Source organism: Macaca thibetana, chromosome 4 (assembly GCF_024542745.1).
Source record: "Macaca thibetana thibetana isolate TM-01 chromosome 4, ASM2454274v1, whole genome shotgun sequence".
Taxonomy (NCBI): domain Eukaryota; kingdom Metazoa; phylum Chordata; class Mammalia; order Primates; family Cercopithecidae; genus Macaca; species Macaca thibetana.
In genome coordinates, this window is record NC_065581.1 from 163,555,706 (window position 1) to 163,583,437 (window position 27,732).

The following is a 27,732-nucleotide window of genomic DNA, read 5'->3' on the forward strand; positions in this document are numbered from 1 at the left end:
ATTTGTAATTACCTCACCCAACATGTGAAATCTGGCTGCCAATATCCTTAATATACTTATATATTTTCTCAAGTCTAGAATACACAGAGGTAGTTTTAGAAGTGTTAAGCCATACCACTTCAAATAGTGAAAGTATTAATTATATGTTAATTTTTTTTAGTTTTTTAGGTAAAATTTGCAGACACTGAAAGATACAAATCTTAAAGGTACAAGTGCATAAATCCTTGTAACATACATCCTACCAAAGAGAACACTTCATCTCTTCATAAAGTCCTTTCTAATCAATCCCTGTCCTCAAGGCAGCCAGTCTTTTTGACTTTTTCCCACCATAGATGAGTTTTGCCAGCTTTTGAAATTATTTGTAAATGGAATCATACAGTATGTACTCTCTTGAACCTGCTACATTGGCTCAACAGAATGTCGGGGCAATTCAGCCATGGTGCTGTGTGCTTCAGCAGTGTGTTTCTTTCCATTACTGGTAGCATTCCGTTGTATTAATGTACTATAACTTGTTTATCTGTCGCACTATGGCTGGACATTTGGAATGTTTGTGTCCAGTTTTGAGCTATTATGAATACAGCCTGCTACGAACATTCTTACAGAAGTCTTTTTTGTGAACACAGGTTTTCAATTACCTTTGGCAAATATCAGAGTAAAATTCCTGGGTTGCAAGATAAATCTATGTTTAACTTTACAAGAAGGTGCCCCCCTTTTTTTCCATGCTTTATATTCTTAAGAATAGAGTTATCAAAATGATTTAGGCATTTTAAAGGAAAAGAAGTTAAAAATAAAGGTGCTCTATATCACACAAACAGCACAGGCTAAAAATCCTCACTATTCTGTAATGAGCAACAATGAGCAACTATAATGACCAGTGAAGGAAATCTGTGAGCTACAAAGGCATGGGTGGAAAAGCTTGGGGGTAACACAGAGGAGGTCACTGATTCTTTGCAAATGCTTACTTTAAAAAGCTTTAAAATCCTAAACAGCAAATAAAGGACCAGGAGATATTCATCCTGAGCCTATCCTAGCACTATGGGGAAAAAAGAAAAAGCAGCCACCTTCACTTGTTCTACAGTGTAACTGAGCACAGAAGAAATGCTACACAGAGCTGTTTCAAAGGATTACAGGAGAGTAAGTAAGGCACTGTATTAGTTCCTTCTCACGCTGCTAAGAAGACATACCCAAGACTGGGTAATTTATACAGAAAAGAGGTTTAGTTGACTTATAGTTCACATGACTGGGGAGGCCTCAGGAAACTTACAACCAGAGTGGAAGGTACCACATCACAGAGCGGCAGGAGAGAGAATGAGTGCTGAGCAAAGGGGGAAGCCCCTTACAAAACCATCAGATCTTGTGAGAACTCACTCACTATCATGAGAACACGGGGAAATCGCCCCCATGATTCAATTATCTCCATCTGGTCATGTCCTTAACACATAGGGATTATTACAATTCAATGGACTCTGCCTGTGTTCTAGAAATGCAACAACAAAGCCGCAAGCACATCACATCTGTTTTCGGCATAGTTTACTGAACATTTTAAGCCCATTGTTGAAACCTACTGCCCCCAAAAAATATTCCTTTCAAAATATTAGTACTTGGCGTGGTGGCTCATGCCTGTAATCCCACTTTCTATGCCTGGTGAAGATGCTATGAACATTTGTTGACATGATGACAAAGGATTTAGAATATTCTATAAACTTAGTTGATAAGGCAGAGACAGGGATTGAAAGGATGAACCCCAATGTTCTACTGTGGGCAAAATGCTTTCAAACAGCATTGCATGCTGCAGAGAAATCTTCTATGAAAAGAACAGTCTGCTGAGATGGCAAACTTTATTTTTGCCTTATTTTTAAAAATTGCCACAGCCACCTCAACCTTCAGCAACCACAATGCTGATACATCAGAAGCCATCTACATCTAGGCAAGAATCTCCCCCAGCAAAAAGATTACAACTTGCCGATGACTCAGATAATCATTAGCATTTTTTAGCAATAAAGCCACACATAAGTTTATTTATTATTTTTTTGTTTTTTGAGACAGGGTCTCACTCTGTTGCCCAAGCTGGAGTGCAGAGGCACAGTCTTGGCTCACTGCAATCTCTGCCTCCCAGGATCAAGCAATTCTCCTGCCTCAGCCTCCCAAGTAACTGGGATTACAGGTGCCTGCCACCATGCTGGGCTAATTTTTTTTTTTTTTTTTTAGTAGAGATGGGGTTTCACCATGTTGGCCAGGCTGGTCTTGAACTCCTGACCTCGTGATCCTCCCGCCTCAGCCACCCAAAGCACTGGGATTATAGGCATGAGCCACTGCACCCGAGCATTATTTTTAATTAGTGAAGGCACATTGCATTTTTAGACATAATATTATTACACACTTTATAGGCTACGGTAGAGTATAAACATAACTTTATATGCACTGAAAAACCAAAAAATTATTGTGACTCACTTTATTGTGATATTTGCTTTATTGGAGTAGTCTGAAACTGAACCCACAATACCTTCTAGATATGACTATATGTAAGGTTTTTAGCAAATATTTATTTAGCAATGTGTCAAGCATTATCAGGTAAGGCTACTATTCTCATGGAGTTTAAATCCTATTGGGGGAGGGGAACAGATGAACAAGAAATTATCAACTCGTGAAAATGCCTATGACCAAAAAAGTATCTGATGCCTTTGCTGCCAACTTTAATAAACCACAATCTACGTGTGATTGGATTTTGTGCATATCTACTCCATTACTGGAAAATTATTGTATTCTTTTTTACACAATGAAGAAATGCTCCCCAAATAACCTTTAAACAGCCTTTGAATTTATGGACTGGGACCACCCATCTTTAGGGGCCTAAAGCAGCTCCTCTGTTGTACCAGATTTCAAAATCTCTAGTCTAGCATAGACTGGTGGCTGCCAAGAATGGTGTGGCAAAACAGGTGGTAATTTAGAGTCTTGTGAAAGAGGAATGTTGTTTAGTTCCCACTTTTAACATTTTTATCATAATCGTTTGATATCATTTTTTAGACAAAATGACTCCTTGCCTACTAGCATAGTGAGTAATAAGATATGCATCTTCTATGTATCATCAGCATCACTTAATTATCATGGAATCGGGAACGGACTTTAAAAGACAAATGGTTCAGGTCTGTAATCTATTGTTAAGATTATGGGTTTTGCCTTAGGTACAAAGAGATCACTGTCTTTAGCAAGCATTCCCTAGTATTTAAGGGGTCAATATGAACTATTTCCATACAGCAGGATATTGTATTCAATTCGGTAGAGAAGTGTTTTACACTAATATACACAGGAAGCCAACGTGCTTAGGAGGGATGCTCCACACGGGTTTCTGAGGTTGCTACGGCTATAGTTCATAAGGAGCAATAAAGCTCCTGAAAAGAAATTTAGCCTAAAACAACCAATCCATAATTTATGCTAAGAGTTTTTCTCTCCAGTTTCCACAAAACATGAATCTGCATGCCTGAAGATATTTCAACTTGTGTAATAAGGTGAATATGGACTTTTCTTGCAGTCTTCCTGTGGGGTTCTTCTTCATGAAGAATGAGTGATTTTCCATCTGGGTGAGAAATTATTACTGGGCTCTTTGATTTTCAAAATTCAAAATGTCAGAATTTCACTTTACCTTACTGGAACACTGTATCTGTCAACTGGTTCCTCTGGCTTCTAAATCCTGTGTTGATAATCAACAAGATAGGATGCCTGCCTGCACTCCAGGTATTTGTTTATAAGTATCATTTTGGACCATTCAAAGCCCACCACTTAGCCAAAGCCTGATTTTAAGAAACCTCTATTTGGGGAGCTGGAAAGTGACAGGTTTTCTATCCACTCCTCCACACGCTTTCACTTCTACCCTTGGGTCACATCGCATTAGCCCTGTGGTTGTCAGCTGGAGTGAGTGAGGGCATTGGTGTTCAGTCCATGTTTGCTGCTACAAAGGAATACCTGAGGCCAGGTAATCTACAAATACAAAAGGTTTATTTGGCTCAGGGATCTGCTGGTGAGGGCTTCTGGCCGCTTCCACCCCTGGAGGAAGCAAAGGGGAACCAGTGTGTGCAGATATCACATGACCGGAGAGGAAGCAAGAGAGGGAGTGGAGTTTCATCAGAAGACTTGTTAGGGCCAAAACAAACCATACACAAACCATAGCAACAGGTAACAAGAACTGACTCCAGGTAATTCTAACTTATGTCTACTCTAATCCAGCCTTCTGTATGGTCAACCGCACTTTGAACACTGAACCACATTGTAATACTATGCCTTTGAAACTTATTGAAAATTGCTGTAAATCAGAAATGTAAACTTATTTGCATTTTCATAAAATCCAGGATTAAAAACTTTGTCCTGAAAAAGACTGATCGGTATCCTTCCCTTAGAGGATAAGGAAATCAACTTTGGTTTACACTTCACCTGATTAAACATTAAAAGCCAGATTTGCTACTCATTCATAGAAAAGTATTACCTCTTACAAATTGTTTTCTTTCTAGCTCTTCCTCTGTTGTATTTGGTTATGCTTCTTTTTCTGGCAATCAATTAGAAAACCTCTTTTTAAATGGTATAGAAAGAAAAGCAATGGAAAGTGAGTAAATGGTAACTAGTTGTGAAGGAACAGGTCGAGCTGCAATAGGGAGGATCTGGGAGGCTGATAGGGCCTCTCGAAGTCCTTAAAGACTCTGTTTAGGCCATCCTCCTCTCTCTGTCTCACAGCATCATCAAACTTTCTCTGTCTACTGAATCATTTCCACAAATACATAAACATGCTGTCATTTATCCCATATTTTAGGAGAAAAATACTAAAACAAAACCAGGGCTTTTTGTAGCCTCTTTATGGCTCTCCTATATATTTACCATCCATTTCTCTCCTCTCTTTTCAGGTAAAACTCCATAAAACAATTGTATCTGTTGCTGCCTACAATTTCTCTTCTCTCACAAACTCCAGTTGCTCCAAGAAAACAGCTTTCACTGAGGTCACCAGTGACCCCACACTGCCAAACCCAAAGACCAGCTCTCAGCCTTCCTTTCCCTTAAAACTCCAGCACCATTTGACATAGTTGATTGCTCTATTTTATTTTAAATAATTTTTTCTTTAAAAGAAACATACGCCTCTGATTCTCTTCCCACCTCTTGGACAATTGTTTTCAGTCTTCCTTTCTAGTTCTTCCTCCCTTAGAAGTCTCAGACTTCTAAATGTCATGTTCCAGGGTTGAGCCACACTCATCGGTCAAGTGATCTCATCTGAGTTCATGACTTTAGCTACTATCTGTATGTGGATGGTTCTTAAATCATCATATTACTAATGATCTCAAATTTATATCTCTAACCCAGAACATTTACCGAAACTCCAGTCTCATATATACAACTTACTACTTAACATCATCCCATCTGGAAATCTATTAGGCATCTCCAACTTAACACATTCAAAACTGATTGTCTGACAGGAACCACCCCTTGAATACACACCCTGACCTGTCCATCCGCCTTCCAGCGGCTCAGGCAAAACCCTGATGCCTCCTTTCTTCCTTCTTTTTTAATAGCACACGTCTGGATTAATCAGTAACTCTTGCTAGCCCTCCCTTCAAAATAAACACAGAATTCTACCAAACCCAAGCATTTTCCCCTACCTCCATTACCACCAGCCTGCTCCAATCTCTTATTAGACTTACTACACTAGGCTTCTATTTGCCAATCACCTTTGGCAATGAAAAATTATTCTTTTAAAGCGCTGTTGAATTCATTTACTTAGGATTTGTGAACTTTTGTTTGCACTAATAAAACTGGTTAACAGTCTCTTAATTTAACGCTTTTTTCTCTTTTGTTTAATGCTCTAACTTTTGTGTCAAAAATAATATTCCCTTTTGAGATGAGCTATTTTCCTAGCTTTTAAAGTGCACAATTCATATAATGTAGAAATTTTCTCCTCTTTAATGTTTGGTGGAATTATTCAGCAAAAGCTTTTGGGCCTCAGGTCATTTTAGGTGGTCTTTTCCTAATTTTTTCAGTTTTTTCACTCTAGCAGTATATTCAGGTTTCTTAACTCTTCTTCAATTTTGATAATTTGTAATTTCCTCAAAATTGCCCATTTCATATAAATTTGCAATTATATTACTATATAATATTTGCTATTCTCTATTTAATTATTGACAACCTCCCTGGTGTCCATATTTATATTCCCTTTCTCATTCCTAATGCCTATATTTTGTTTTTTCTTAAATAGATCGCCAAAGTCAATCTATTTTATGGAATTGATGTATTTAAAGAACTATCTTTTGCATTATTAATCAAGTCTATATTTTAAATTTTGCTCCATTAATTTCTTCTCATATTTCATTAATTCATCCCCTATGCTTTTTAAATTTGTTTTGGGTTTTCTAATAAATAATTGTAAGGACATAAATTTTAATCTTATTCTGGTTCTGTCTCTCAGGTTTGGTAGACTTTATCCCCATTTTACATTTGGGTTTAAAAAGCTATTTTTCAAAAGGTCTTACAGATTAGAATGGCAAAGTAAGAATTCAAATCTAAGTGTCATTTACATTATACCAGAGAAGTTCTTTTGAATGTATAACACACAGAAGAAATAGAGATGCATCCTTGTAAAAGGAAATACGATTAGTTAACATATAGAAGTATGTGTATTTGCTTTAAATAAAAACATTAAAACAGTGTCATACCATTTACATGTGAAAAGATATGTAATTGTTATTTTAATGGGACTACAATGAAACCTTCAACTGTAACAGTAATTTAGTTAAACCAACTTAACAGTGTGTGTTAAATGTCATAAATTAGTCATGTCCTTTGACCTAGTAACATTGGATCCTAGCATTGTTCTTTAGGAAATATTTCACAAGAATAAAACTGCTATATACATAAGTATAACCCAGTCTACAAAAAATTAAAAACAATCTAAAGGTCTACCAATAGAATGAAAAAGTAAAAAATTACCACACAGAAATTCAATGGGCATTTTTAGTCACTAAAGATAATTTCAGACTGCATAAAATCATGAAATGCTTATAGCACAGTAAAAACCAGAAATCAAAATAATATGTGTATGGTCATTATTACCAAGTAAATATATGCATGTGAAGAAGACACTAGAAATAAACATTCCCAACTGATATAATTAACTGGATTAGAGTGATTTCAATATATCTCAGAGGCATAGTCCTGATCTCTTGAAAATGCAAGTAGAAATGATTTTAACTGAATAAAAGTAGCTTTAGACAAAGCTGATAGGAACAGGATCCAAGAGCAGGTGTTGGAAGTAGTCTTCAAAAGGTAAATTCCAGTGTGATGCTCAACCCCAAATACAGAAACAAGAAGAGAGTCGATGGAAATACATTTTGATACACAGAATAACAAAACAACAAGGGCTCACATCACATAACCTCAGTCTTCTCAAAAATATAGAGGCCACTATAATTAAGAATGATGGAGACAAGCTTAGAGCTGACAATTAAGTGGAGAGAAAAAAATCTAGAACACCTGCCATGTAAAGACATCTCATCAAGCTTGTATTTTGAAGCAAAGGAAAACACGGTAGCCAATCAGCCAAGAAAGCTCATATTTAATAGAAAAAATAAAATAACATAAATAATCACTAAAGAAATGATGGCTTTCACAACCATGTACTGGGAGTATCTTCTCTAACATTACTGCAATCGACTTTAAGAAAATTCTATTCGCCAGGCGCGGTGGCTCAAGCCTGTAATCCCAGCACTTTGGGAGGCCGAGACGGGCGGATCACGAGGTCAGGAGATCCAGACCATCCTGGCTAACCCGGTGAAACCCCGTCTCTACTAAAAAAATACAAAAAATTAGCCGGGCGAGGTGGCGGCGCCTGTAGCCCCAGCTACTCGGGAGGCTGAGGCAGGAGAAGGGCGTGAACCCGGGAGGCGGAGCTTGCAGTGAGCTGAGATCCGGCCACTGCACTCCAGGCTGGGCGACAGAGCCAGACTCCGTCTCAAAAAAAAAAAAAAAGAAAAAGAAAATTCTATTCACGGAATAATATATGCTTGCATAACAATTATCTGGTCAGTGGTTTAATGATTTCCACAAGGCTCAGGTACTCTTAATTTTCAAGTCATTCACTCAGTTAAGGTAATGAATAGATTCATACAGAAACTCTGAAAATTCTAAATTCTATACTCAGTGACTGATTAGTTGTAGAGCATAATTATGATCACAACTAGTCAGATGTTGCCAAAGTTTCATTTGAAATCACAGGGTACAGTTGATTATGTTACTCCTCCTGTTTGGGGGAACGTCTTTTATAGAGTTCTCTCTTACTTTCTGAGAGGTGATACATTTGAAAGAGCTGAGGCAACAAAGCATCCCACACTAGGTCTTCTGCAGCCAGGAGGTTCTCAAGCAGTACTGTAAGAACAGATGCCAGTTAAGGAACTTCTACCATGCAGTCCCTCATGGCCCAGCACTATAAAATGTTTTAAGCAAAACAAAACAAAACAAAACAACAAAGTTAAATTGCAAATAAGAAATAACATACAAGATACAAATTAATAAGAGATCTGAATAGCAGGGAGACATTCCTATGTGAAATCACCAAAACATTCCTTAAAGAAGTAATGTTCGGCCGGGCGTGGTGGCTCAAGCCTGTAATCCCAGCACTTTGGGAGGCCAAGACGGGCGGATCACGAGGTCAGGAGATCGAGACCAACCTGGCTAACATGGAGAAACCCCGTCTCTACTAAAAAATACAAAAAACTAGCCAGGCGAGGTGGTGTGCGCCTGTAGTCCCAGCTACTCGGGAGGCTGAGGCAGGAGAATGGCGTGAACCCGGGAGGCGGAGCTTGCAGTGAGCTGAGATCCGGCCACTGCACTCCAGCCTGGGCGACAGAGCGAGACTCCATCTCAAAAAAAAAAAAAAAAGAAGTAATGTTCACCTTCATATAAACTTTTTTCCTTCTGTGTAAACTTAGCATGGCTCTTCCAGTTCAAATTTGCAGTAAAAACATTTTGAAGGAAAAATCTGAAAAACTACCATCGAGTATTATGCTTATTACTGGGTGATGAAGTAACCTGTACAATGACCCCCACCATTTACATGGGTAAACTGTGACATGCAATTTACCCATGTAACAAACCTGCACATGTATCCTCAATCCTAAAATAAAAGTCAGAAACAAGAAAAAAAAAACTATTTTATGCAACTTCTTGTTAGGCTAAATGAGGTTCTAATTCTACTGTTAGTATTTGTAAGTATTCAGACATACATCTAACATCCTAAATTTTTAATGACATTACTATTACAGAGAAGTACGGCTTCAACCAAATAAAACTGGACTCGATAAGGAAAAATTTTAAATAAATGCCTGACATTGAGAAAAAGAGAAAAAAGCAAAAGAGAGAGAAACAGAGCGAGTGAGTTTCTAAGTGTCTTTGGGCTACTGCTTTTTCGAGCTTCCATCAAACAGTAGGAAAATTAAGCTCTACACATGTACCCGCATCCCTGGACCTCATCCTCTGCTACTCCACACATCTGCCAGGCCGGCCCACCTGTCCACTCCCCCGCTGCTGACCATTCCTTCCACTGTGCCCTGGAACTCACTAGCATGTGCAAACCCCTTCTATTCTCAAACTCCTCTGAAAGAAACCATTTTTCCATTTTTCACATTTTTGCCCTAACTGAAACCTTCCTGCCCTCCTAATAATACTGTTTCCTATAACAAAACTGATTATAACATAATATAAAATTAATCTGTAGAATATATGGTCATAAGTATTAATAGATGATTCAGAAATTTCTTAAATGCAGTAACAGAAATTTTATAAATATGAAGAAAAGACTGGCTACACCAGGAAAAATAAATATTTTCAAGTTGACATCCTATGAAAATCTCCCCCTTCTCATATGAAATAAGCAAAAGTGAAAAGGAGAAAGCTGAATTAGTGATGAAATTAGGTAACTATGGCTGCTACATGCCACAAAATTCAAGACAATTTGGCTAGACATACCAATGAAGCCAACTTTAAAACATTCACTAAGAACTTAATGAAAATGTCTCCTTCCCAGGAAAATTACACTGTTGCATCAAGTCCATAAAAAAATATTCTGGGGAAAGTAATGACACAAGATCCCATTTAATATGCTAAGAGTTGGATGTGAGTTCATGCTCATGTCTGCAACAGGGCCCTGTATTTAGAAACACACGCAATAGAAATCCAGAGAAATTTAATGATTCACTAACTGAATTACGCATTTCTTTTAAAACTTGGCATACAGAAACACTAAATAAAATGGATACAGTCATACTGTTCACCATGCCAGGTTAAAAGGAAGACAAGATAATGAAATCTGGATTTCAGTACAGCAATTTGTTTCAATCAACCTAGAGAAAAATCACTGTGATCAGCTCCCCCAGGAGAATGTCCACAATTCCAGTTTCCTTGGGGTTCCCCTCGGTCACTCCAGACTGAACTGGTGCCACTGATGCTCATTATCTAGCCCTCCAACACACTAAACAGGAAGATGCTAAGGACATTTACATGAATAGTAAACAGAGATAAGGATAATCTATTAATGAAGAGCAGACCTAACATCACTCAAGGATAAATATAGTTTTTTTAAAAAAATCAGCAAATGACTCCTCAACACATAAGACAAAAAGAAGAAGAAAAAACAAAACAAAACAAAAATATCCAAAGCCTTAGTATTATACTAATACAGAGGATAGAAGCGAATTTGGGATGTCATGTGAGAAGGAAGATACGCAAAAATATTAAGGAAAGTATCTGTTTTACACTCTCAAGATAATTAAAGAATGAACAATGAGAGATTATCAAATAGTATAAGACAGATTGAAATGAAGAACACCCAAAATACAGAAGTAACCTTTAATTTTAAAAGAGTCATTATTAATTTAAGCAGAACGAGAAACAGTAGAGAAGTTCAAGTCAATGACAAAGAGAATAAATCTGAGAAGTTCTAGAATGTGTAGTAAAAGAACAAGGAAAGGAGAAAGATATCGGTATTTCTGGTGATCTTAAAGAGAACGAAATAAATGCGAAAGAACAGATGCACCAAGAAACAAGTGGCATAATACCCTGAACTAAAAAGGACTTTGAAACTGATTGAGAAAGCTCACCACACACTAGGTTAAATTACTCAAAATTAAAGCATCTACGTGACCTAGTGAAAATAACAAATTCAAAGAGCAAATGAGACACTTACAAATACATTCAGAAATGAAAAAGGCAACATTTACTAAGAATCAGAATGGTCTCAGATTTCTTCTTGAAAACATTAAATACAAGAGTGTGATGAAAAATACTAGAGCATCTTGGGGGCTAAGTCTATACCCAAGAATTCTAGACCTGGCTGGAGGTTGGCATTTTCTAGCAACTCAGCATCCAAATACTCTTTTTATTCTGACATTTTTATCTCCCTGTTCTTGTCAGAAATCTTTTTGACTTAGGAGCTGAAACCACTTAAAAAGAGTAACAGTAATAATAACATAAAGGATTAATACTGCGGATTAGATGGGAACAAACGACCAATAGAGATATGACTGATAGAGTATCCCTCAAATCTCCCCCAGCCGCATCATCTCCGACCAAGGCTGCTTCCTTCGCTCACTCAGATCTAGCCAAGATGGCCGCCTTGCTATGCCTCCAGCAATGTGCCAAGCATACTCCTGTCTCGGGGCCTTTGCACTTCCTGTACCACCTGCCTGGAAAGCTCCTACTCAGTTCTCAGCATGGCTCACTCCTTCACTTCCCTTAGGTTTTACCTCAAATGTGTTCCCAGTGAGCCTTGCCTGGCCCCACATCATCTACCCTGCCTCTCGCTTTTCTATCTCCACAGCACTCATTACCACTGAGCACAGTGCATGTGTTATTTATTGTTTACGGACTCTACCCCACACTATGGAAATGCCATGAGTGCAGGGATTTCTATCTAGTTTGTCTTTGATGTATCTCAAGAGCCTAGATGAACTGGGACTCACCTAATATTTGTTGATAAAATGACAATGACTGATTAGAAAAATATGGTAGGTTAAGATACACTGGTTTCAACAACGCATTTGACACAATTTCACACTATTCTCATAGGTGATATTTCCACACTCGGCATTTCCTAGATGATAATTATTGTAAAGGGGGCACAGGAAAACAACTTGGAAAAAACACTCAAATTCGAGGCTTCGAAACACAGAGAAATAAATAATATGTTAGATAACAGAAATAAGACTGAGACTCATCTCAACAGGTTGAGATGGATGAAAACAAGATGGCATGAAGGTGAAATAAATGTACAGTCCTGCAGTTAAAATTCTAAAACAAAATCTGCGGACAAAGAAACTTTTTGATCTCTGACTTCACTGATTTCTCCTTCTTCCTCTCCTCTGCTGACTTCTCCACATCTTCTCCACCACTCAGCAAGTGGAGTGTCCAGTTTAGTGCTTCGGTCTTGACTCTCTTCTCCACAGACAAGCTCTCTAAGAAGTGTCACCTACTCCCACAGCCTTAAACATCATTTATACACCACAAACTCCCAAATGCATATCTCTACCTAGGAACTTTTCTTTTAATTTGACCATATATGCACTTGCTTTCTAAAAATCTCCAATTCCGTATCTGATTCCTTACACTTACTAATGTCCCAGTCTCAATCAACCCCATTCCTCCTACAGTCTTCTCCATAACAGTAAAGAGAAATTTTATTCTTTCAAGTGCTCAGACCAAAAAAGTTGGGAGTCGTTACTGAGTCCTCTCTTCTCACTCACCATATACAACTACAAGCCAACAATAAAACAGTAAGTTCCCCAACTGACTGAAAGACCCTCTTCTCAGCCAAGGGCATTCCAAAGTAGACCCAAAAATCTAGTTCAGGCAGTGATTGGGGTGCAGGGGGTTGGACATGCCTCATTATAACCTCCTCCCTTTGACATTCAGGCACAGCTGACCAGCACTGACACTAAAACAGGTTTTAAGACTGATGCAACAGACTTTTTGTGGCTGTAAGACATCAAACTCCAGCCTGACTCTAGTACAGCAGCATCATGTGACAGCAGGTCCTGAAAGAAATTGAAGTATTTTAACGCAAACATATTTCTTTGACATATTTTGAAATGGCCCTGCAAAGCTGTCTCCTGTGGGGAAAATCTACGTTCCGTAGAGAAACCCCTTCCCTTTCCAGGTCTTTTCTCTGAACCAGGAGAGGCTAAGAGTCTGGTAGCTTTTTAGCTCCGATAAGAGCTCTGAAACCTGCTACTTGGAGGCTTCATTTGCATGATAAATGCTTGGTCTCTAAAACCCTTACCTTAAGCCAGACATCCCTTTCTATTGATTCCAGGTCTTTGATAATAACTCTTTCAACCATTCAACCAATTGCCCATCAGAAAATTGTTGAATCCGACTGTGACCTGGACGCTACCTGGCCCCCATGCTTCCAGCTGTCCCACCTTTCCAGACCAAACCAAGGGATATGTACTGAATGATATCTTACGTCTCCCTAAAATGTGTAAAACCAAGCTGTAGCCCAACTATTGTGGACACATCTCAGAAGCTCCTGAGGTTATGTCATAGGCATGTCCTTAACCTTGTAAAAATCAGCTTCTAAGTTGACTGTGACAGGTCTCCGATACTTTTTGGTTTACGCTTCCACAAGCAAAACCTGTCTGCTCTTTCTTCTTCTACACCCAACCTCTGATCCTAGTTCACCATTACAACCCTAATCCTAGACATCATCCTCCCCTGCCTACACTCCTAGACTACCACTGGGTCTACCGGTTTCCACTCTTACTGTGTATACTCTCGATTCGGCAGCTAGAAGAAGGCCTAAATACCCCCAATTCCATTCCAACCTCAGTTCTCACTGGTCTCCGCGTGACTCACTCTGCTCATTACAATGGCCTACCTCAGGGCCTCTGCAGTTGCTGTCTCCTCCTTCAGCTGATTCTCTCATTCCCTTTGGATTCCTCTCAAATTCACTTAGGAAATTAACCTCTCTTGACCACTGCATATGTGCAACAAGCCAACAAGCACCCTCTGAACCCACCATCACTCTCAAGCCCCTTATTCTGCTTTATTCTTCCATGTATTTATCACAGTATTTATCACTGCCTGATAGATGTACACACAAACAATATACACATCATACGAATTCTCTGAACTGTTTCCACAACTCCCTTCTATACTATGAGAGCCTGAATCCTGTCAATTTTGCTCACCGTTGTATCCACAGCACCTTAGAACAATGCCTGAAACAAATGCTCAAAAATAATGGTCATTGAATGATAGGTTAGAAGATAGGGAGACAAAGAGAGGAAAGAAAAATAGAAAAAAGGGAAGGGGAAGAGACATAAGACCTACAGGTCTGACTTCACGAAAAAATGATGACAGTTTACTCAAAGTTCAATAACAAGAAATGCAATGTAGTTTCTTAAAAAATCTAACCCTCCATTAAAACCGTATTGACAGATACATAGGTTTCAAACTAAGACAGGTATCTGTCCCACCTCCTTTTACCAGGCTCAAGACAAAATTAGTCTGTAGTGTTAAGGTTGCAATGTTTTAAAGATATATTAACAATGTATAGTTTGTCCAAAGAATGTCAAACCTACATCTTAAGGAGGCATGTGGAAAATAAAGTTTAGAAACTAAGATCTTTTACTAGAAAAGAAATAACATAATCCCTATACTCAAAGAGTTTGCATATGAAATAAAAGTCAAAACAAATACTGGAAAATGGCCATTTTGGGAGGCTGCTTGGTTCTAAACGAGAAAGTACTTCATAATAATTAGAACTGCCTAGGCTGGGCTCAGTGGCTCAAACCTGTAATCCCAGCACTTTGGGAGGCTGAGGTGGGAAGATCACTTGAGCCTAGGGTTCGACACTAGCTTGAGCAACATGGAGAAACCCCATCTCTATTTAAAAAAAAAAATTAGCCGGGCATGGTGGCACGGGCCTATAGTCCCAGCTATTTAGAAGGCTGAGGTGGGAGGATCATCTGAACTCGGGCAGTCAAGGCTGAAGTGAGCTGAGACTGTCCCACTGCATTTCAGCCTTGGTGATGAAGTGAGGCTTTGCCTCAATTAAAAAAAAAAAAAAAGTATATGAGAAAGAGAAAGGGGAAAGAAAAAAGAAAACAAAAACACAACAGAACTGCCGGAGAGTGTAACCATCACCTTCAGTGGAACTAAAGAGCATGCTTTTTGTCAGGGATGCGTTAGAACAGAAGCCCTGTGGCCAGTCACCATCTACCGAAAGGTTGCCCAAGGAATTTCTAAATCTGAATCTTTACTGAAAATATGGCATACTATTTCATAAAGGAAACTCTGAGTATTAGTCAAATAAGCATTGATCAAGATACGGGATACATTAAAAAAAAATTATAGAGATCTTGGCAATTGATACCATTTCTAGGTTATCAGCTCACACCTTTAGTATTTCTCAATTAGAGATACACTTTTCTCCAAATTTGGCATAATGTCAGAGAATCTTATAAATAATAGCAAAGAAAAATCACTACATATAGTTTCATCATTTTTTCTAATGGCCTTATAAGACAGTATGTAGTATTGTCAATGACACTGTCTGAACACATGGCAGCTGTGCCAATATCAACACTCTAATATTTTACGACTCTGCCAAAGTTCACTTTTCAGAGTCCCCATCTTACCCTCAAGCATCACTTTTTAGCATTTTCTGCTACTCCTAGCAGCTGCCAAAATTCTAGGTCCACTCCCTATCACTTCCTGGTAGCTTTTGAGCATCCAGACCAAGGAACTCTTCAGTTGTGAGTTCCACAAATGTGAAATTAATAACAAAGGCACCCAGGGAAACAATGAGACTCACAGAAACCTCAAGAGTCTCCTACATTGCTATGGACAGAAGGAATTCTGCCCTCGCCTATCTCCAAACCCCCAGCCCCCAGCACTGGCCCAGGTCATTTTAGAGATTTCTTTCTTCAGATGATCAAAAATAAAGGAATATATCTGCATATGTGATTCTATTAACAGTTTTTCAGTTTATATATTACAATAAAAACTGATCTCTAAGGTTGCATTCAGTTCCATTCAAACTGATTATTTGCAATATTTCATCTACACTTAAGATCTTTGTGTAATCCAGGAAAAACTAAGACACATTTTTCCAAATGTAATCACTTATAATTTTATAGCACAAACAGTATGCTGAATGCTTTCAGTACTCACCCGCCATAGTTTTGAAGCCTGCTAAGGCTCTTAAAGTTAACTAGGCCATGAAAACAGTCCCTTTAATATTTATAAAATTTCTAAGCAATATTATGTTTTCAACACATGAGTTGCCATCTTTTGTTCTCCCAAAAAGAAAGTGCATAAACTCAAAGGCAGAGGCTGGGCGGGTAGCAGACATGAGTAAAGCCGGCTACATGGAGGACTGAGGCTGACTCGAGAGCATCATGCATCTGAAGGCAGCTTCCGCTTCCCACCCTGGGGAGACTGCTGCCCTGGGAGAGTGACCTTACCTTCGGGTTCAAGAGAAGCCAGAAATCCAACCTCTACTACAGTGTCTCAATTTCTAAATGTTGGCAACTGATTCAGAAAAATCCCACAGGCACATGCAGCCAAACAAAATGCATCTGTGTGCCGTATTCAGAATTGAGGTCTCCAATTTGCACCCTCTCTACCGACTTTATTCCATATTAACGAGTGATACTTTGGAGGGGGAACTCAGTTTTTGCCATTATCTTTCTAACACTTTAATGTGTTAGGGTACTGAAAAATAAACAAAACAGATTCGTTTCCTATATTGTAGTAGTAAAAATAATATTCACGTTACTTACCCTGCTGACTTCCTTAGGAGCCGATTCATCTGGGGATAGAGAAGGAAGAGGGAAAAACACAATTAGAGACTGAGTAGGTTTTAAAATACAGAATATGTCATTTGCTTTCAATAAACTTGAATGGTTTTTTGCAATGCTTCCTCTTATGAAATCTACAAATCTGATTTGTTAAAACTGTAAAGGTTGAACATAACAAATTATGACTTAAGAAGTATACATTAATTTCACAGGGAAACTGAAATACCACCACCGCGTTACCTTTCTAGAGGTTCTAAAATGGATATGATATGCCTGTAAGAATAGCTACACTGTGGTATATTCAACTACACATACCTAAAATGGGGTTGATAACACTTCAGTATTCTATACAATACAACCCACACAAATATCCCAAATGACCTTTCACACTCGTGCTTCGTACAGCAGACCTGGAGCTGGTGTGAGCTGTTCTGTTGAAATAAGAAACGTACCTGCATGGAACTCTGGTCAAGGCATGAAACATACCCACTAATAATAGTGCTGCTTTGTTCCATGTGTCTGAGGAGTTGGGGGGTTGTTTATACCAGCTTGTCAGCATTGCTGATTGGTAAAGTGAGACTGGGGTGGTTTGCACAGGGTCTAGGTGAGAATCCCTGGATGGCTCTCCCACTGGGGCTGGCTACAGGCAAGAAAATGCCTGTGTGACCAACAGGGTGTAGAATAAGCTGGCAGACACCCACTCTCGGTCCATGGTTCTGAGTGTTGCACACACAGGTCATTGATTCTGACCTGTGAGAAAGTGTGTGTCCCTAAGAGGAGGGGCTACTGGAGCTCAATCCGGCATTGACAGGCTCCTTGCTATCTTTTTCCTGTAATAAACTTGACATCTGCAAGGACTGTCATTTTGGTTCCTGTGTCTTCTTGAGCAATCAAATCCTGTTGTCTGTCACCATCAGAACGAACTTAACGTACCAAAAATGGAATGTAGCTCCATGCTTTAGAACATTCAGGTATTCAGATCGACAGTACCTAGTTTTTGTATTACTGTATTAATACACAATTGCTCATATATTTTCTTATCATTGTTGCATAATGGTTAGAGTATGGCCTTTGACTTCCCTAAGAATGTAACACATGTAACGATGTCATAGGAAAAATGTCTTATCTTCCACCTTGAAGTGGCACCACAGAAGTATTTCATTTACTCTTCGACTCCTAATCCTCTCTGAAGCTGAGACCATTTATCATTACAACAAATTTATTAACAGATTCTAAAGTTATAGAGACATATGTGCTTTTAAATTTTTCAAAGTTTTGATCTAAAACATTTAATGAGAATGTTTGAAAAAGTCAAACAATTAAAAGGTATACAATGAAAAGGAGCAACGTGTGAACAGGTTTAATACCAAGACTGCATGCAGTCACCTAGCTATGACATTATGGAATTTTCTACCCTCTGCTAGTCACCACTACAGATCTGAAAATTAGTTCAAGGACCGTGTGAATGTCTAGACATCTGCAAATAAATGTTCCTTTGGCTTTTTCTCTTAGTCTTGCTTAGTTAGTACTTCTCAAACTTGAGTGTGCATAAGATAGCCTATGACATGTGTTTACAAAATCAACAATTTTTTGCTTTATGGGCAATTTAAAGTATTTGAAAGAAAAAAGTTTACCTATAGCCGATTTCTGGCTTTTCACCTTAGGAGCTGATTTAGAAAATCATTTTCTCCAACTTAACACTCAATTGTAGTTAAATCAATGTTAAGTCTAGTATATTTAAAAACTATAGTATTTTACTTAACTGAGAAAATTAATGAACACAGTGCGATTTCTTGTGTAAGGGAACATTGCTTTCTATTTCTTATAGTTGGAATTTTCATTTAGTTGAATTCTCTTGCCCAAGAAAAATTTAAGCATGTTGAAGACAGAAACTTTACTTTCTCTTCTACAGTACAGTTGCACTGTGGGAACACATAGGATGGACAGTGGCTTAGAGCAGGGGTTCGGAACCGGGCCACACAGCAGGAGGTGGGCGGTGGCAAGTGAGCGAAGCTTCGTCCGTATTGACAACCGCTCTCCATCGCTGGCATTACTGCCTGAGCTCTGCCTCCTGTCAGGTCAGCAGTGGCATTCGATTCTCATGGAGCGCAAACCCTACTGCAAACTGCACTTGCTAAGGATCTAGGCTGTGCGCTCCTTATGAGAATCCAGTGCCTGATGATCTGAGGTGGAGCTGAGGTGGTGATGCTAGCGCTGGGGAGTGGCTGCAAATACAGATAAACATTAGCAGAGAGGTTTGACTACACAGAGATCACAGGAAATTAACTGCTGGCAGACTCATATCAAAACTCTCTCAGTGAGAGGCAAGTGACAAGCTGCATCTGGTTGGTGGCAGGCTTTACGGTGTGGCAAGTGAGCTGATGTGCTTCAAATTGCACAGCTGCATCTGGTGGCAGCTTTAACCTAGAATCTGACACTTATTCAGTCGACGTGTGACCTGCCTATTATTTTATTTACCACTTCCATCTGCACCTCTTTCCCACACTATGCACTTGTCTCAGCCACAGTTTTGGTAAGCCCACAAGTCAATCCCAGCCGAAAGGAGTAAAAGACAGACAACACCGTCGAGCTTCTTTGAAAAGGGGGAAGACCTAATCATGAGAAAACAGAAGACTCTAAGGCTGCCAACGAAAAGAAAGCTGTATTTAAAAGAAAATACCAAGTCCTATTTAAATTACGGGTTCACTGCAACAGGTGATGCACATTCTCCAAGTCCACTTTGTATATGTGGTGACCAGCTATCCAAGGAAGCCATGAAACCTTCAAAACTGCATTGCCACATGGAGACCAAGTACCCTGCATTAAAAGACAAGCCTGGCTGGATGCAGTGGCTCACGCCTATAATCCCAGCACTTTGGGCAGATCACGAGGTCAGATCAATACCATCCTGGTTAACACAGTGAAACCCCGTCTCTACTAGAAATACAAAAAATTAGCTGGGCATGGTGGCACACACCTGTAATCCCAGCTACTTGGGAGGCTGAGGCAGGAGAATCACTTGAACCCGGGAGGCAGAGGTTGCAGTGAGCCGAGATGGCGCCACTGCACTCCAGCCTGGACAACAGAGCGAGACTCCGTCTCAAAAAAAATAAATAAATAAAAATAAAAAGACAAGCCTTTGGAGTTTTCAAAAAAAAAAATTAAAAAACATGGACACCAAGAACACAGGCAATTATTGAAGGCAACCAACTTCATCAAATGCGTCTACACTGAGAGCTTTTTTTTTTTTTTTTGAGACGGAGTTTCACTCTTGTTGCCCAGGCTGGAGTGCAATGGTGCAATCTCAGTTCACTGCAACCTCTGCCTCCCAGGTTCAAGCAATTCTCCTCCCTCAGCCTCCTGAGTAGCTGGGACTACAGGTGCCCACCACCATGCCTGACTAATTTTTTGTATTTTTAGTAGAGACGGGGTTTCATCATGTTGGCCAGGCTGGTCTCAAACTCCTGACCTCAGATGATCCACCTGCCTTGGCCTCCCAAAGTGCAGGGATTACAGGCGTGAGCTACCACACCCGGCCAAGAGCATCATTCTTAGTGGCTAACCGCGTTGCTGAAGCTAAAAGACCCTTTATTGTTGGTGAAGAGTTGATCCTGCCTGCTACTAAGGACATCTGCTGGGAACTTTTAGGAGAGGCTACAGTTCAAAAGGTGGCAGGTGTTCCTCTTTCGGCTAGCACCATAACTAGATGAATTAATGAGATAGCAGGGGATACTGAGACACAACTGTAAAAGGGGATTCATGAATCACCGTGGCACACAATCCAGGTTGACGAGTCTACCAATGTTGACAGCAAGGCAACCATGCTTGTTAATGTGTGATATATTTTTCAGGGGGATGTGCATGAGGATATGTTATGTGCACTTTTGTTGCCAGCCAACACCACAGCTGCAGAACTATTCTAGTCTGTGAATGATTACATATCAGAAAAACTAAATTGGTCATTTTGTGTTGGTATACACACGGACAGAGCAGCTTCCATGACTGGACGGCTTTCTGACTTCACTACTCAGGTCAAACAGGTCCCTTCTGTATATAAGCACCACGCACTAACCGACTGTGCCACTGGAGCTCCTTAGGTTGCTTCTGAATGTTAGTCTATGCACTGTGTCATCCATAGGGAAATGCTGGCTAGCTGAAAAATGTCATGTGAACTTAACAATGGTTAGCAGAATGTGATTAAAATTATCAACCACATTAAAGTACATGCCCTTAACTCACGTCTGTTCGCACAGCTCTGTGAGGAGATGGACGCAGAGCACACACACCTTCTCATACACGGAAGTGAAATGCTTTCTAAAGGTAGATTTCTGGCCAGAGTTTTTGAAACCACTCCAGAGATTTCTTTTAGAAAAAAAGTCACCATTGGCAGCACATTTCAGTGACATAAAATGGGTTGCAAAACTTGCTTAGTTGTGTGACCTATTTAACCTGTTCAACGAACTCAACCTGTCACTTCAGGGGAGAACGACAGCTGTGTTCAAGTCGGCAGATAAAGCGGCTGCATTCAAAACCAAACTGGAATTACAGGGGTGACGAGGGAACGCTGGGATTTCTGACATGTTTCAAACATTAGCAGAGACTGTGAAAGAGACAGAGCCAGGACCTTCTTTCCCCCAGCTGACGCAGGATCACCGCCTCAGCTTTCAGGAGAGCTTGAGCGATACTTCCCAACCACAAAAGAACCCGGAACCGGGAAGGAATGAATCCGCGACACCCACTTGTGAATAAGCCTGGTAAATTGACTGCCTGTGCTAGAAGAGGATCAGCTGCTTGAGATGGCAAATGACAGTGGCTTTAAAAATGTGTTTGAGACAACTTCAAATCTCCGTATGTTCTGGATGAAGGTCCAGGTGGAATATCCTGAGGTTGCCACAAAAGCGCTGAAAAGCTGCTTCCGTGTCCAACAACCTGTCTTTGTGAAGCAGAGTTTTCTGCAGTGACAGCGACCACAAAGAGATTACAGAGCAGCGTGGACATAAGTGACACACTTCAGGTGTCACTGTCTCCCGTCACCCCCTTATGGGACTGTCTAGTTGCAGGAAAACAAGCTCAGGGCTTCCACCACTAATTCTACATCATGGTGAGTTGTATCATTATTTCATTACATAATACAACGTAATAATAATATAAATAACACGCACAACAAATGTAACATGCTTGAATCAACCTGAAACCACCCCCTCCGACCAGTCTATGGAACAACTGTCTTCCACAAAACTGGTCCCTGGTGCCAAAAGTTTGGGAATCGCTGGTTTAGAGCATGGACGAAGGTCTGAAGCCCAGACCTGCAGTCACTAGTGACATTACATTGGACAAGGTGCCACCTTACAAGTTCAAAGTGAAATAAGTTAACAATATAAATTGTTACTGAAAAAGATCGTCCTCCCTCAGCCCAAAGACCATTTCAAGGTAAGAGAGAGGGAAAACGGCCCCTTCCCACTCATGCAGTTCACGACTCCTTGCAGATCACACAGGAATTTCAGGTTAAGAACCCACGGGGTAGAATGTTCCCTTTTCCCTGTACACTTCCGGCACACACTCACAGTTGAAGTGCCAGAACAGCACTTCACTCAGATCAGCAATGAAGCTCTCTTTGAAACAAAAGGTTAGAGGAACATGGAAAAGAAGAAAATTGCCATGAATACCAAATTTTGAGGTACTGATGAGGAACAAATTGGCAAAAAAAAAAAAAAAAAAAAAAAAGAAAAGAAAGAAAAAAGTTCCAGAGGACACTAATTTTCATGCAGCATAGGGTTTTTGTAAACAGGTGTTTATTCAACAAATATTTACTGAGGGACCACTGAGTGCCAAGAATTTATCTCTGATCTCGATAAGCTTGCATTCCAGTGGGATGAATAAATTAGGAAATGAAGAGATGAAATAATTTCAGAAAATAAATATCTATGCTTGTTAAAGAAAAATTTAATTTTTAGAGAAAGATAAAGCATCTTTGATCCAAAGCTAATTTTAATACTTTTTAAAAGCCTTAGCAAGAACAGTCTACAGGAAAAAAAGGTGCTAAGGGTATTTCATAGTAAGCACACCATTCACAGCAAGAATGTAATAGTGTAGCTTTCATGGTAAGAAGTTAATTTTAAATATTTTTTAAATCAAAATCTGGGAAAATGGTGAATAGGAGGCAGGCCTAACTTGCAGCGCCCACTCAGGTGGACAGAGCAGCCTGTGTAAACCTACATCGTGAACTTTTGCTCCAAGAACTAACACAGGAACATCCCAGGCAAGCCTAGAGAATCCACAGACCCTTTGTAGGAGGTGGATTGCAGCTGCAGGCTCCGTGGGACAGCTGAGGAACTGTGGTTCACTTGCTTTCTCAGATGGAGGCTTGTACCCTGGGGCAAGTTCTCAGTCCTGCTCACTAGCTGTCTGGAAATAAACTCAGTCTGTTGGGGGGCATGGTGGGTGTGAGACCAGCCTTTTGGGTTGCGGGCTGCAGGGGAGCTGGGTGAGGCCTGTGGCTGCCAGCTTTACCCACTTTTCTGGTGACCTATATGTGACAGCAGAGGTCCCCAGGGAACATAACTCCATTGGTCTAGGAACCGCACCCCTGTCCCCTACAGCAGTCACAGCAAGCCCTGCCCACGGAGAGTCTGAGATCAGACATGCCTAACCCTGCCTCCACCTGATGGTCTTTCTCTACCTGCCCCGGTGGCCAAAGTCAAAGCCCACCCTGCCCACTACTGGAGAAACATGAATATTTACCCAAAGGCAACCCTAGGGCAAGCTTGTCTTCTCCCAATACAACCTCAGCTGATGCACTATTGACAGTGCCACCTCCTGGCTGGAGAAGAACCAGCACAAAACCAGCACACTAAACAAAAACACAATCAAGGACCCTCAGAATCCATTTCACTCCCTGCTACCTCCACTGGAGCAGGTGCTGGTATCCACGCCTGAAAGACCTAAAGACAGATCACATCACAGGACTCTCTGCAGATACTTCCCAGTGACAAGCTGGAGCCTAGTACCTCTGCTGTGTGGCTAGATCCAGAAGAGAAATATAATTGTTGCAGTTCAGCTCTCAGGAGGCCCCATTCCTTGGGGAAGGGGAAGAAAATCACATCAAGGGAGCACCCCATGGTACACAAGAATCTGAACAGCAGCCCTTGAGTCCCAGACCTTCCCTCTGACATAGTCTACCCAAATGAGAAGGAACCAGAGAAACAATTCTGGTAATATGACAAAACAAGGTTCTTTGACACCCCCAAAAGATCACACCAGCTCACCAGCAATGGAGCTAAAGCAAGATATAATCTCTGAATTGCCAGAAAAAGAATTTAGGTCAACTATTAAGCTAATTAAGGAGGCACCAGAGAAAGGTGAAATCCAACTTAAAGAAATCAAAAAAATGACATAGGATATCAATGGAGAAATCTCCAGTGAAATAGCATAATTAAAAAAAAAATCACAACTTCTGGAAATGAAGGAGACACTTAGAGAATTGCAAAATGCACTGGAGAGTCTCAGCAATAGAATCAAACAAATAAAAGAACTTCAGAACTCAAAGACAAGACTTTCAAATTAACCCAATCTAACAAAGGCAAAGAAAAAAAGAATTTAAAAAACGAACAAAGCCTCCAAGAAATTTAAAATTATGTTAAACAACCACACCTAAGAATAACTGGAGTTCCCGAGGAAGAAAATAAATCTATAAGTTTGGAAAACATATTTGAGGGAACAATTGAAGAAAACTTCCCCAGCCTTGCTAGAAATCTAGACATCCAAATACAAGAAGGTCAAAGAACACCTGAGACATTCATCCCAAAAAGATCATTGCCGAGGCACATAGTCATCAGATTATCTCTAGTCAAGATGAAGGAAACAATCATAAGAGTTGTGAGGCAAAAGCAGCAGGTAACCTATAAAGAAAAACTTGTCAGACTAACAGCAGATTTCTCAGCAGAAACCCTACAGGCCATAAGGCATTGGGATTCTATCTTTAGCTTCCTTAAACAAACAAAACAATTATCAGCCAAGAGTTTTGTATCTAGTGAAACTAAGCTTCAAAAATGAAGGAAAGATAAAGACTTTTTCAGACAAATGCCAAGAGAATTCGCCACTACCAAGCCAGCACTATGAGAACTGCTGTTAATAAAAGAAACTCTAAATCTTGAAACAAATCCTCAAAACACACCAAAATAGAACCTCTCTAAAGCCTAATCCTCACAGGACCTATGAAACAACAACACAATGAAAAATACCCAAGGTATTCAATAAATAGCAGGGCGAATACAACAGTACCTCATATCTCAATACTAACACTGAATGTAAATGGCCTAAATGCTCCACTTAAAAGATACAGAGTGGCAGAATGGGTAAGAATTCACCAACCAAGGCCAGACGTGGTGGTTCATGCCACTTTGGGACTCTGAGGCGGGTGGATCATTTGAGGACAGGAGTTCAAGACCAGCCTGGCCAACATGGGGAAAACCCATGTCTACTAAAAATACAAAAATTAGCTGGGTGTGGTGGCATATACCTGTAATCTCAGCTACTCAAGAGGCCGAGGCATAAGAATTCCTTGAACCCGGGAAGTAGAGGCTGCAGTGAGCCAAGATCACACGACTGAACTCCATCCTGGGGGACAGAGCAAGACCCAGTCTCCAAAAAATTTAAAAATACATTCACCAACCAAATATCTGCTGTCTTCAAGAGACTCACCTGACTCATAAGAACTCATATAAACTTAAAGTAAAGGAGTGGAAAAAGATATTACGTGCAAATGGACACTAAAAGCGAGTGGCAGGAGTAGCTATTCTTACATCAGACAAGACAAACTTTAAAGCAACAGCAGTTAAGAAAGACAAAGAGGGACATTATATAATGATAAAAGAACTAGTCCAACAGAAAAATATCACAATCCTAAATATATATGCACCTAACACTGGAGCACCCAAATTTATAAAAGACCTAAGAAATGAGATAGATAACAACACAATAATAGTGGTGGACTTCAATACTCCACTGACAGCACCAAACAGGTCATCAAGACAGGAAGTCAAAAAAGAAACAATGGACTTACCCCATACCCTACAACAAATGGACTTAACAGATACTTACAGAACATGCTATCCAACAACTGCAGAATATACACTCTATTCATCGGCACATGGAACATTCTCAAGACAGACCGTAAGATAGGCCACCAAACAAATCTCAGCAAATTTAAGAAAATCAACATTATAGCAAGGATTCTCTCAGACCACAGTGAAATAAAATTGGAAATCAACTCCAAAAGGAACCCTCAAAATCAGACAAATACACAGAAGTTAAATAACCTGCAAATGAATGATCATTGGGTTTGAACTACACTATAATAGTGACACAATCTATCAAAACCTCTAGGATACAGAAAAAGTGGTACTAAGAGAAAAGTGTACAGCATTAAGTGCTTACATCAAGAAGTCTGAAAAAGCACAGGTAGACAGTCTAAGGTCACACCTCAAGGAGCTAAAGAAACAAGAACAAAACAAACCCAAACCCAGCAGAAGAAAAGAAATAAGCAAGATCAGAGCAGAACTAAATGAAACTGAAACAAACAAAAAAATACAAAGATAAATGAAACAAAAAGGTGGTTATTTGAAAAGATAAATAAAATTGAAAGACCATTAGCAAGATTAACCAAGAAAAGAAGAGAGAAGATCCAAATAAGCTCAATAAGAAACAAAACGTGAGCTATTACAAACACCACCACACAAATACAAAAGATTATTCAAGGCTACTGTGAACATCTTTATGTGCATAAACTAGAAAACCTAGAGGAGATGGATAAATTCCTGGAAATATACAACCCTCCATGATTAAACCAGGAAGAAATAGAAACTCTTAACAGATTAATAACAAGCAGCAAGATCGAAATGGTAATTAAAAAGTTACCAACAAAAAAGTCCAGGACCAAATGGATTCACAGCTGAATTCTATCAGACATTCAAAGAAGAATTGGTACCAATCATGTTGACACTATTCCACAAAATAGAGAAAGAGGGAATCCTCCCTAAATCATTCTATGAAGCCAGTATCACCCTGATACCAAACCCAGGAAAAAACTTAACAACCAAAAAAAAAAATAAAACTATAGACAAATATCCCTGGTGAACATAGATGCAAAAGTCCTAGCTAACCAAATCCAACAGCATGTTAAAAAGATAATCCTCCATGATCAAGTGGGTTTCATACCAGGGATGCAGGGATGGTTTAGCATTCACAAGTCAATAAATGTGACACACCACATAAACAGAATCAAAAACAAAAATCACACGATCAACTCAATAGATGCAGAAAAACTATTGGACAAAATCCAGCATCCCGTCATGATTAAAACGCTCAGCAAAATTGACATAGAAGGGACATACCTTAAGGTAATAAAAGCCATCTATGACAAACCCACAGCCAACATTATATTGAATGTGAATAACTGAAAGCATTCCCTGTGAGAACTGGAACAAGACAAGGATGCCCACTTCCACCAGTTCTATTCAACATAGTACTGGAAGTCCTAGCCAGAGCAATCAAACGAGAAAGAAAGGGCATCTAAACTGGTAAAGAAGAAGTCAAACTGTCACTGTTTGATGATGACATGATCACATACCTAGGAAACCCTAAAGACTCATCCAAAAACTCCTAAAACTGGTAAATGAATTCAGCAAAGTTTCAGGATATAAAAATAATATACACAAATCAGTAGCCCTGCTATACACCAACAGCGACCAAGCTGAAAATCAAATCAAGAACCCAGCCCCTTTTACAATAGCTGCAAAAAAATAAAATACTTAGGAATATACTTAACCATGGAGGTGAAAGACTGCTACATGGAAAACTACAAAACACTGCTGAAAAAAATCATGGACAATATAAACACATCCCATGC

General features: G+C 39.7%; 1 protein-coding gene across 8 annotated transcripts in view; it reads right to left on the reverse strand.

Annotated features, from left to right (window-relative positions):
* Positions 1-27,732, reverse strand: part of PDE10A (phosphodiesterase 10A) — a 669,061-nt gene that overhangs the window by 123,400 nt on the left and 517,929 nt on the right. For all 8 annotated transcript variants that reach the window (XM_050789384.1, XM_050789383.1, XM_050789385.1 and 5 more), the window contains one exon: positions 16,809-16,837. In XM_050789384.1, coding sequence (XP_050645341.1) covers positions 16,809-16,837 — 29 coding nt within the window. The remainder of the gene's footprint in view (positions 1-16,808; positions 16,838-27,732) is intronic.